A 12276-nucleotide genomic window follows, 5' to 3' on the forward strand; every position below is an offset into this window, starting at 1 on the left:
AAGGAAAATGAAAAGACAAGCCATCAACTGGGAAAAATCATTTGCAAAACATATTTTTTTTCCTTTTTGTCTTTTTTACTGACTGGTAACGGGATCGCAACCCTCGGTGTTGCTCCCGCACTGCGCTCAGCCAGCGAGCGGGAACCGGTCTCCACATGGGATCCGAACCCTCGGCGGGAGCGCCGCCACGCTCCCAAGCGGCGCCACGCTCCCAAGCGGCGCACTCTCCACTGCGCCACCAGGCCAGCCCGCAAAACATATTTTTGATAAAGCACTTGTGTCCGGAATATATAAACAACTTTTATAATTCAATAAAAACAAGAAGACAATCCAATTAAAAAATGACCAAGGCTGGTCAGTTAGCTCAGTTGGTTAGAGCATGGTGCTGATAACACCAAGGTGCAAGTCTCAATCCCTGTACCGGCCAGCCACCAACAAATAAAAATAAAAAAATTGATTTAAAGAGACATTTCATCAAAGAAGATATACTAATTGCAAATAAGCACATAGATGTTTGATATCATGAGACATTAGAGAAATGCAAATTAAAACCACAATGAGAAACTACCACTACAATCCTGCTAAAATGGCTAAGATCAAAAAAACTAACAATATCAAGTGTTGGTGAATGGGTGGCAGAATCAGAACCATCATACATTGCTGGTGAGAATGTAAAATGGTACAACCACTTTGGAAAACAGTTTGACAGTTACTTAAAAAGTTAAACATATACTTACCATGTGACCCAGAAATTCCACTCTTAGGTATCTACCCAACAGAAATAAAATCATGTCCACACAAAGACTTGCATGTAAATATTCACTGCCCAAAACTGGAACAACTCAAACTTCAACCAACTAGTGAATGGATAAACAAAGGTAGTATATCCATGCAATGGAACACTACTCAACACTAAAAATCCCCAAACCATTGATATATGCAACAATATGGATGAACCTCAAAAACATTATACCAAGTGAAAGAAGCTAGAGACATAAGTCAACATACTATATGATTCAATTTATATGAAATTCTAGAAAAGGAAAAACTATAGAAATAGTAAGAATGTGGTTGCTTGGAGCTGGGGGTAGGAGCAGGGATCAACAATAAATGGGAATGAGAGAACTTTTACTAGTGGTGGAAATGTTAGAATAGCAGATTGTGGTATGGTTACACAACTGTGTACATTTACTACAAATCAACAATCTCCACATTCTGAAGAAAATTTTTGAGGTCTTATGGAGTTAGGTGATTATGTTCTATGTCACTTTCTGGGGTTTTAGTTTCATCCCCATGAATATATGAGAATAGAAATATGTGATTCCATATGTCCAAAGTACTTTTAAAACAGGAATTTCATATGGTTCAACCTAAAATTTGGGCAGAAATCAATTTCATATGGTTCAACCTAAATATAAGAAGAACTAGAGTAGATGAGGCAAGATTAACAACAGATGGGTAAATTTAATGAAAGAGGAAAGGAAACTTGAATGGAATCTGGATAGGTAGAAATTGGAAGAGGGATTTCTAATATATAACTGATAGCCATTGATGAGGCTCTAGTTACCAACGTAACACTACAGTCAAGAGTTGCATTTCTAAATAATGGAAATCTTAGCCATTAAGAACACTAAACTGTTAACAGTGGTTAGCTCTAGAGAGGAGAGAATTGGGATTGGTTAAGGGACTTCTGCTCAATGTTAAAGCTAGAATCTTTATAAGGATTTAGAGATTTATTCACATATTACTGGTATAACTAAAATAAATATTTTTTATTTATAAAAATAAAATTAAAAGAAAAAAACGCTGGAAGCAAAGCTCCCATATATTTAAAGCAAGAGTGAAAATATTTGTCTTTGAAAAAAAACTTAAAAATAATTATTGTGTAATCCAGTTATGAGTATATAATCCAACATGTATACATAATCAATTTAAGATTTTAATGTACTTTTAGAGATTCTGGAAATATGGAAGCATCATGTCATACCTAAATCTTACAGGCTATTTATTATTCATCCATTCTCATACCAAAAGCACTTTTTGGAGGGCCATACCATCCACTTAGTTTACTGCTCTCTCATCATCATCACTGTCATTTATCTACCTCCATATCACTCTTGGATATTCACCAAGTGATACAGGAGGTGCTCAGTTTCCCTGGGCTCCAGTTTCAGGACACACCTCTGGGTTTTCAGCCACTCCCTGAGGTCTCAGGCCACCTCCTCTGGGCTCTCCCCTGGAGGAAAGCTATTGTTGCCAGTTAGACCTACTTTCAGCACCAACACAAGGAAAATGAGACCAAAAGGGGCTGGCTTATGCAAATCCAGTGGCTGGGCATGCTCAATAGAGAGCACAGAATATTACTGAGTGTACCGGATGTGTGTAATAGGGTCCGACCAATGAACATGCTCCAGGAAGAGACTGACTGAACATGTGCAAGACTAAATGTAACATAACTGGGAACCACCTCCTTAATTGAATATTCATTAGATAGAGAAACTACAAAAGCCAAATCCCAGCAGAAGGCAGGGCTGTTGCTCACTTTCCTGGAGGCCACCTGCACTTTGCCAGCTGACGTGTGTACACTTTACTTTCTATCAGACTCACTTTCAGCAGGCAGCTGCTCATTCTCTGGAGCCAGCCTGCACTTTGTACTGAACTTCCAGTACGTTTTCCATGCTCTTATGTTGACTTGATGTCTGTACTCGACTTACTTTTGTGTTAAAGGTGGTGGGTCCTGCTCAGTCTCTGGAGCATGTTGCTCTCTATGGAACCTGCATTTCTTATCTGTTACATTAAGCCCGTTCTCCCTTTCTACTGTCACTTTGCCCCCGAATTCTTTCCTGTGGAGGAGTTAAGAAGCTGGCAAGAGGACTGGGTGGGTTCAGGCTCAGTATCGGACCCCCCCAGACCCTACCTCCAACATCACAAGGACTGTGGCACCAAGTAGTCTCTCTCTCAGCGCATTTTCCCGTGCCAATGACAGAAGAATTCCATATCCCTAAGATTACCTTAACCTCACAGTTTACTATGCCAGCATCCTACTCTCTTGGTAGATACCTAGCCAAGTTTTACAAACTCATTTGCCTTTGGGGGTGAAGTGGGTAACAATATGAGTAAGGATGAGTGTACATGGGGTTGACTGTCATTCAAATACAAAATTATAAAAAAACACTATGCAGGTTTGAAAAAGTTCTTCTGCAAATTAAATTTAACTGGTAGTCCATTACTATATCTCCCAATTCCAATTTTTTTCAAGTTTTTACAAAGTTTGTCTTTCCTCAATAGGTAATATATAAAAATTTTATATCTTCCTTTAAAGTTATCTGAAATTTAAAAATAATCAAATTATTAAGACTAAAACCCTAATCACAACAATTATATTACAGAAAATGTTTTTCTAAACTACAACAGTCCACCACTACTCTTCCCTACCCCATTTGGAAATATTGTCCATAGACCATATCATCACCTGGAACTACACCATCTCTGAAATTTAAAAACAAATATCTTATAAATACAGATTGTCTCACTTTACTATTGCTAGCACAACAGCTTTTCAACTTCACAGAAACCTTCCCATCGCTCTTTTTACTCATCTTGGAAATTACTTTAGTCAGGGCCCTTTGCCATTTACTAGAACTATTTTCTCAAAGATCAGTAACAAACTCCCTCAAACTCTTCTGCTAATGTACAAAACCATTTGCATTTCACAATCACATGTTGTACTTTCTGTCTAAAATACCTTGCACCTTTTAATTCTTACTCATATTCAAAGATCTGTCTCCAGCCATAGCTCCTCTAAAAGCTTTCAGAACAAGCTGTTTCCCCACCAAACTAAGCCACACTGTGTTTTCTCCAGCCTCAACCTCTCACTCCCAGCTGCTTCAATACCACACATATTTAACAAGCATATAACATGGAAAAATTTTACATTTACTATTAATAAAGGATTTTAAACTGGAAGAAGACAAAGATAATTCTGTTTGACATTTTATGGACCAGTCATTTTAAAACTAAAAAGTTAAGTTATATAGCCATAGCTATCAACCAGATCTTAATCAAAGAGAAGCACAGATCTCTTTGTAATACAGACTTGAAAACAGAAAAAAATCCCAGTTAAACCTCTGCAAATAAACATTAAATTGATTCCCAGGAGTATTTCCCAATTTATGGATTCTTTCTGACTCTCTGTCAATCCACCAGAAGTCTGGTTTTTTTGTTTTGTTTCTTTTGCAGTTGGCTGGAATGGGGAACAAAGGTCTGTTCTTAAAAGTGAGGAAAGGGTGAGGATGGATGGTTTGCAGGTTTAAAGTTTATTTCATATACTGTATGACAATCCTTAACTGAAAAATACTTTGTCAATGGGCTGCCTTAGACTTCTATATCACATTTTCCATACAAGATATAATACTATTTCAACTATACTTAATTATCATTTATATATATGTGCACGTATATACGTAGGCTTATGCTGAAAATTAGATTCTCAAGTCTAGCTGAGAACCATATATCATACAACATGCCCATGTGTGTGTGATCTTGCTCACCCTGTACAAAATGGAATACTTTCTTGGTCAATCACTCCTTTGTTGTTCCCAACATTTTCAAATAGGGAAAAAATGATAAACAGGGAAGTGATAAAAATTTGAATATTGTGTGAGAGGGTAAGCAAGAGGTATAACAGGTCAGATATTTATTTAGAAAATAGTTTTGATTTATTTATAGATAAAATAGAAACTGGTATCTCCACCCCTTCTACTACTTGGAAATTCCCTTGGATTAATAAACTCTGCCCCTACCAGCAGGAGTATGAGATAAACTTCATTCATAATTTGAAGAATGTTCCTAATTATGTAGCATTTGGTAAGCATTTCTGAAAAGTTTAGAACTCGTATAAGCAAAGGAGCTAGAAGTTTGGCTTTTGTAGGTCACCCAGCATCATATTGTTTTAAAGTTGCGTAGAAAGAGCACCAATAAAAAAAAACCAACATCGTTGATATATACCTTAGTACATCACTAATCTATTTATCAAAATCTTAATTTTCTAACCTGGAATGTCGGAGGCTGTCCTTTTTGTTTTTTGCAGAACACAATGTGCATTCACAGCCAACTGCATGGGGCTTGGGTAGAGATACATCCTGTTTTAAGAGCATTGTAAGAATTTCATAGTTGTTACGATGAGCAGCTAAAATGACAGGTGCAACATCCATAGTTGTTGAATACTCAGGATTCTGAATTCGTTCCATTAATTTCTGGAAAATATTTATATAAATGTCCAAAAGTTATTATTTGTGACTTCAAAATGTGTTTATCTGAAGAATGAATGAAAAAAATAGGAAGGCACAAAGAACTTAAGAATTATTTTAAGGAATATGATAAACATTTTATATGGACTAAATTTTTTTTTAAACATCAAAACTTAACTCTAATAAATGCAATATGATCATAACAGACAAAATCTTCAATAGGTAACATTCATATAACTAGAGTTCCGTTTCCCTAACAAAGAAGTGAGGATATTTAGAGAAAGACCTTAGGAAAAAGATTTAATTTGCTCAAGATTAAAGAAATATTCATGATGAGAATAAAGAATATAAATTTTAGAAAAATAATATAACGAGAAAACAGAAATGTTCCATAGGCAGAATATAATAAACTCATGAGAAAATCTTTAAAAATTCCACCTCTATGGCAAACTTTGTCACACTGATAGCAATGAAGTTATCTGAAAGGAATAATAGGAAGCACTCTTCATTTTGTATAATTCTCTACACATTCCCAATCACAACCTATACTACGTCCTATTACAAATGCACATACACACAAAAAAAATCATAGCCACTATTCAGTGAGTCCTGGAACTGTTAGGTACTTACATTTATCATTTCATTTAATCCCCACAGTAGCCAGCAAAACAGAGCATTATAATCCCCATGATGAAACTGAGGCTCAGAGAAGTTAATATGCCCAACCCGCACAACAGAGTGGCAGAGTGCTGATAAGAATTCAGATTTGTATTACTCCGGAGCCTGAGCTCCTTCCCCTACGTGGGCCCATAGGCCTGGTGAAGGCATTAAATGAGAGGGAAAAGTTAGTAATTAAAGAATCAGGATTAAATTAAAAGGTTGACTATTTTATGACTGTTGCATATTCTTTCCAATACTACTCATTTTTTCTCAGAGGTTTCCCTGAGAGCTGTTTGATTCCATAGTGTAAGTTCATCAAGCTTACATTTTTGATAATTTTTATTAACATTGTAAAGTAATGTATACTCATTATAAAATATCTGAAAGATGTAGAAAAGCAGAAAGAATAAAAATACCTATATTTCTATTACCCAAATAACATTTTACAGTACAGTGTTTCCTTCTAATCTTTTCTCTACCACACCCCTTTTTGCATAAATAGGTATGCTAAGCACTAGTGATTAAAAACAATGGTTCTTAGTATTTCCAAAATCAAGGAGCCTTTTAATAATCTCATAAAGCTTTAGCCCAGGATCTTCAGCGAAAAATACTCATGCACAGAATTTTTTATGCAATTTAAGGAAGCTCATAGACTGTTTTCAAGATATTTGATTTTACTAATTTAAATAATACCACACAAAACCTCATGAAAACAGCTTTTCCAAATTTGGGATTATCTCATTAACAAAGAACACCAAAAGTCGAATTATAAATTTAAAGGCCATGAACAGTTTAGAAGTTCTTGGTGCATATTATCAAAGTCTTTTTAATAGTCTATACTACCAACAATATGAGAATGTACCCATTTTACTCTAATGCTTTACTCACCAGCACTGGGCATGATCACTTCCAATTTATGAATGAGAAATACTATCATGAAATTTTACTGTCTTTTCCTTTGATTGGTAGTAAGTTTTAATATTTTCCAATATTCTTATCTGTTTTCCCTGTCTTTTATGAATATTTTATTTATAAACTTCCCATTTACTTACTGGGGACTTCAGATTAATGAACAGAGAAACCTAAAATTAGCCCTTTTCCATCTTATCATTGCATTACTGGCTATAAAGAAGAGAAAATTATATTTAATCTCTTAAAAGTGTCTCTCGGGGCCGGCCCAGTGGCGCACTGCTACAGTGCGCCGCTTGGGGGTGCGTCGGCGCTCCCGCCGAGGGTTTGGATCCCACATACAGACCGGTTCCCGCTCACTGGCTGAGCGAGGTGCGGGCGCGGCGCCGAGGGTTGCGATCCCATTGCCGGTCCCGGTCCGGTACGGGTGCAACGCTGAGGGTTGCGATCCGTTGCCGGACACGAAAAAAGACGAAAAGGAAAAAAAAAAAAAAGTGTCTCTCATGTTTCCTATGAAACATACGTAACTATATGAAAAATATTAGTAGACATGCATAAGATTAAAGTTCATAATTTAATTGTTTGTAATATAATCTATGTACTATAAAATAAACAACCTGCATTTGAAAGTTAATTGCCAAAAAGACAATTTTGACAAGCCAAGAATACAGAATGAATTCACTGAAATGGTAAAAGTATATTAAAATTTTTAATATTGTCTGTCTAGAAGTAATAGGCCTACTGTGATCTTACTGTCACTGGAAGTATTCAAAGAAAGGCTGATTCACCTTTATTTGTTAGAACAGAAAGTGTTCTGGGCCAGCCCGTGGCTCACTTGGGAGAGTGCGGTGCTGATAACACCAAGGCCAAGGGTTCAGATCCCTATATAGGGATGGATGGTTGCTCACTTGGGAGAGCATGGTGCTGACAACACCAAGTCAAGAGTTAAGATCCCCTTACCAGTTATCTTATTAAAAAAAAAAAAAATAGAAAGCGTTCTTCTACTGGGTAGGTGAGGACTGCCAAGGCTTTACTGACAATGACAAAGATTTAACTGATAATGGTAATGGTGATGAAATAATACCAGTCAGTGGTTCCAATACTCTACCACGCTCTACCCTCCCCACCCCCACAAGAAAGGAAATGAGGCTACAAGGTGGAAGAAGTATATCAAAATATAATAGCAACTGCAGGATAAATGGCAGAAAATTGAATAGAATTCTAGATATTTTTGATCTTTTGAAAAGGGACTATATTCTTAGCCCTTTTTCTTTATTCGTGTTGGTTCATTATCACCACTTAAACTAGGTGGTACTAACTTCTGGAGAAAGTCACACTTTTGTACTAGTCTACGTGAGCGTAATATTTTTCAGTTAATACATGATAAAGTATGCAATTTAGCAGGGTCTCTCATAGTTCTCTGATCGTGGCAAATAGCCTGCAAACCAATTTATAATTCTTTCTTAAAACAATATTTTTCTTCTTAAAACAATATTTTTCTTCTCAGCTTTTAAATAAGTATTTATTTGATTATTAGTGACTATCTTCCTAATTACAGAAGCAATAAAGAAAAAAAGAGTAAGAAAAAGATATCCTCAATTTGGTCAGTCAATAAGAGATGAGTACTGTTAGGTAAAATTTTGCTGCATTTCCGAACAGGCCCTTTTCTATGCATATTTTTAACCTTAGATCAAATTATATGTACAATTTACTGTTTCTCCCCCTTTTTTATTCACTTACTATATCATATTTTTCCATGTTCCTAAATATCCTTTTAAAAATACCACTTTTATGATTGCATAATATTCCATTGTGTGTATATGTAATTATTTATATTTCCTATCTTCTATTTTGGGATGTTTAGATTGTGTCACATAGTGTTTTTTTTTTTATTTTCACCGTTACAAGTAAGATTGCAAGCAACATTTTTTTTTTTTTGTCTTTTTGTCTTTTTCCGTGTCCGGCAACGGATCGCAACCCTCAGTGTTGCCCCTGTACCGGACCGGGGACCGGCAACGGGATCGCAACCCTCGGCGTTGCCCCCGCGCCTCGCTCAGCCAGTGAGCGGGAACCGGTCTGTATGTGGGATCCGAACCCTCGGGCGGGAGCGCCACCGCGCTTCCCAAGCGGCGCACTTATCCAGTGCGCCACCGGGCCGGCCCATGCAAGCAACATTTTTGTCCACATTTATGACCATTTCCTTGATAGGTTCCTATAGGAGAAAGCACTAGGTTAAAAAATATCAACATCTTTCTTGTTTATGACAAATCTTGCCAAAATGCATTCCCAAAATACCTGCCCCACCAGTGGTATATGAGACTGTATTACTCTCTTGCCATCAATGATTATTATTTTTAAAAAATATTTGCTGGGGCCAGCCTGTGGCTCACTCGGGAGAGTGTGGTGCTGATAACACCAAGGCCACAGGTTTGGATCCCATATAGGGATGGCCAGTTAGCTCACTAGGTGAGCATGGTGCTGACAACACCAAGTCAAGGGTTAAGATCCCCTTACCGGTCATTATTTAAAAAAAAAAAAAATTGCTAATTTGATAAATAAAAGTTAGTGTCTCATATTTTACTATCAGTAATGCTTAATATTTTACATTTTCTTTTCTGATTTTTTTCATGTTTTTTTCAAATATGATTTTGGTATTTTTCATCATTGGAATAACATTAAAATTATTAGTTTGTAATATATGCTGCAATATCTTTCTCTAATTATCCATCTGCTTTCTAAATTTTGCCTAATGTTTGAATTCCAGAAATTTAACTTCTATAACAGCCAAAGACTGTGCCACTGTGATTTCTGTCTATTGCTTTCATGCTTAAAAAGTCCTTCCAATCCCAAACAGTTAAATGTTCACCTACATTTTCTTCTAGTTTTATGGTTTCATTGTTTACATTTAATTCTTAAATCTATCTGGAAACTAATCTACATTTTCAACATTACCTGCAGAATAGTCCAAACTAAAAATACTGGTCTACACTGACAAAATTATGAAAATATCAACTAATTTAAAAAAGGTTTCCTGAAAGCAATACTAATTATTCTTGCAAGTGTGTACTTACTTTAAAGTAATATCTTACAGAGTAAAAAAAATATCTAATTTTTAGAAACAAAATAAATTTGGGGGAAGAAAAAAATGGCAATGGGGTAGGAGATCTATTTTGGTTCAAAAATCCAAATTAATAAATATTTAAGAGTACTAACTACTATAGTTGGTCTTGATGATCGTTTTGGTCGATGATTAAGTAGTATATCAACAGCTCCCACTACTTCAGAGTCGATTGCCACCAAAAGTGCATCTGTGGACTTTAAAAAAAAAAAGTTAAAAATGAAAATGAAGATAAAAAGGTAAACTATTTATTTTTACTAATTCATAAATAAATCTTAAAAAATTTTAAACTGTATTATATACAGTAATACTGGATTTTCAAAAATTTGGACTGTACATCTTGGTTGCCTTAGCAGTACTTCTGTGTACCACAATACACACGTTTCTGTCCACCTTTCAATGCATGAGCTGGTAAAAATAATGAATGCTTGATAGAAAGGATTATTAGTGGAGTAGTGCTAATCCATGCAGTATTTAAAGTTGAAATTTTTTTTCAAGATCTTTACTCTTGAACTGTGGACCAAAAGAATTTTAACATTCCATATCTATAAAAGAAATTGCCAGGAACTATTACGACAGGTAAAGGATTGTGTTCAGTCTAATAAAAATGATCATCATCAATGCAACCATGAGGAAAGGGAAGAATGGAAAATATATAAAGGGGAAAGCCCTCTATTCTCATCTAAAAACATACACGGCTAACTGAAATGGCACAAATTTGACATTAGTATTAGCACTCTTATCAAGTATAAATCACAAAGAATTAAGCTACCAAAGTTCATAGAGAAAGGAGAGAGAAGTGATTTTACAGTTGTACTGTCAATCCATAGCTCATTGTGAAGATCCAACTTTGACAGAAGGAAAAACTAAGTAGACAGAGGAAATGGGACTTTTTAACTTTGTGTAACAAAGCCTACAGTTCTATTGGCAACCTTGACATCAGGTTTTTGTTTCTTGTTTTTCAAGGAAAACAACAAAGGCAGAATGAAAACATGGGAATAAATAATGATTTACTCTAAGAAAATGCCCTGATTATTTTCAATATGTGTTATGTTAAAAAGTGTTATAATCTTTAATATCTATCTAAATCAATCAATTTTCTTCCTCTTGGGAATGAAACAATATCAAATCTTTAATATTCATTGCAGCTGAAAAGAGTAAAGCTTTTATCCACTTTATCTGGATGTCAAAAACAGGACTAAAAATGCCAGACTTTACTTGGATGTCTAAAAATAGGACTAAACACCCCAAAGAAAGGGTTGAAGTCCTCATTCAACCATTAGAAATCACCTATGTTTTTCCCATAAGAAAAAGTTCCCACCCAGATGAGAAATTTAATCCATTTTATCCCTTAATGTTTTTAGGGTTCATTGGTCTGTAGCCTATGTTTTAAAGTCTAGCATTACTATTTTCTGCTTTGCAAACATTTCTCTTCAGTTTTTAGCATATTCAGTTACTGTAGCAAATGAACAAAAAGAAACCTGTATCCATTACTACTAAATATTTTATTTATGATTTTTAATTTTAAAGCTAACTATAGTAATGCTAGTGCTCTCAAAGTCAAACACCAGGCAATGTCAACCATCTAAAACATGGATCCTGCTGCAACTTAAAAAAACAAAAACACACATTGAGCTCTCACAGACTGACTTCATGGACATTGTTTCCCAGAAGAAACAGGCCCAAGCATACTGACTTTGAGTTGTCTATAAATAACAGATACCTGGCTTTCCCAATTATCTTTCAGGTCTTTACTTAATAAGGGTACAGCTAAATTAAAAACAACAAAGTGGGGAAAAAAGAAGAAAAAAAAATGCTGAAAGTAGACCACTGAAAAGATAAAATACCAGAATAGCAAGATCACTATCACTGCACAGCAGTCTTAAGCCACTTAATGTAATGACAAATACGTTAATAGTTTCAGACCATATGAAGCAAAGGAAAATGATAGCATTCTCCATGATTCCAACTTGTGATGATAAAGTTAAATTATATTCAGACACACTACTTAGTAAAGAATAAAGATCTACATTAAATCTTTCAATGCTTAAAAGGATAAGCTTCAGCTATAAAAAAATATTCATTTATATAAAAATGTTATGTAAATAAGGAGTTGTTACCATTGACTTATTCTGCAGAAATGGTATGTTATTTGATAAATCAATAGCATTCAGAAGGAAAAAATGATCTAAGTTATTTTTAAAATATATTCAGTTATACAAAATGTCTTCACTAATCTTGTTTTCCAATTTCTCAGATATTTGACCATTCCTTATTAAAATCTCTTTGATACATACACTTATGTATTTGAGGCCACTATCTTCCTTCTCACCTCAGAAT

At 35.2% G+C, this 12276-nt stretch overlaps 1 protein-coding gene across 3 annotated transcripts in view; it reads right to left on the reverse strand.

Annotated features, from left to right (window-relative positions):
* The window catches only part of TRPC1 (transient receptor potential cation channel, subfamily C, member 1), a 93975-nt gene that overhangs the window by 65861 nt on the left and 15838 nt on the right, over nt 1-12276 (reverse strand). For 2 of the 3 annotated variants that reach the window (XM_008582930.1, XM_008582931.1), the window contains one exon: nt 5053-5255. In XM_008582930.1, the coding sequence (XP_008581152.1) occupies nt 5053-5255 (203 nt within the window). Of the gene's footprint in view, nt 1-5052; nt 5256-10031; nt 10134-12276 lie in introns of all 3 variants that reach the window. The other variant, XM_008582932.1, reaches the window with a different exon arrangement.

This window comes from Galeopterus variegatus, unplaced genomic scaffold (assembly GCF_000696425.1).
Source record: "Galeopterus variegatus unplaced genomic scaffold, G_variegatus-3.0.2 Scaffold2769, whole genome shotgun sequence".
NCBI classification, from domain to species: Eukaryota; Metazoa; Chordata; class Mammalia; order Dermoptera; family Cynocephalidae; genus Galeopterus; species Galeopterus variegatus.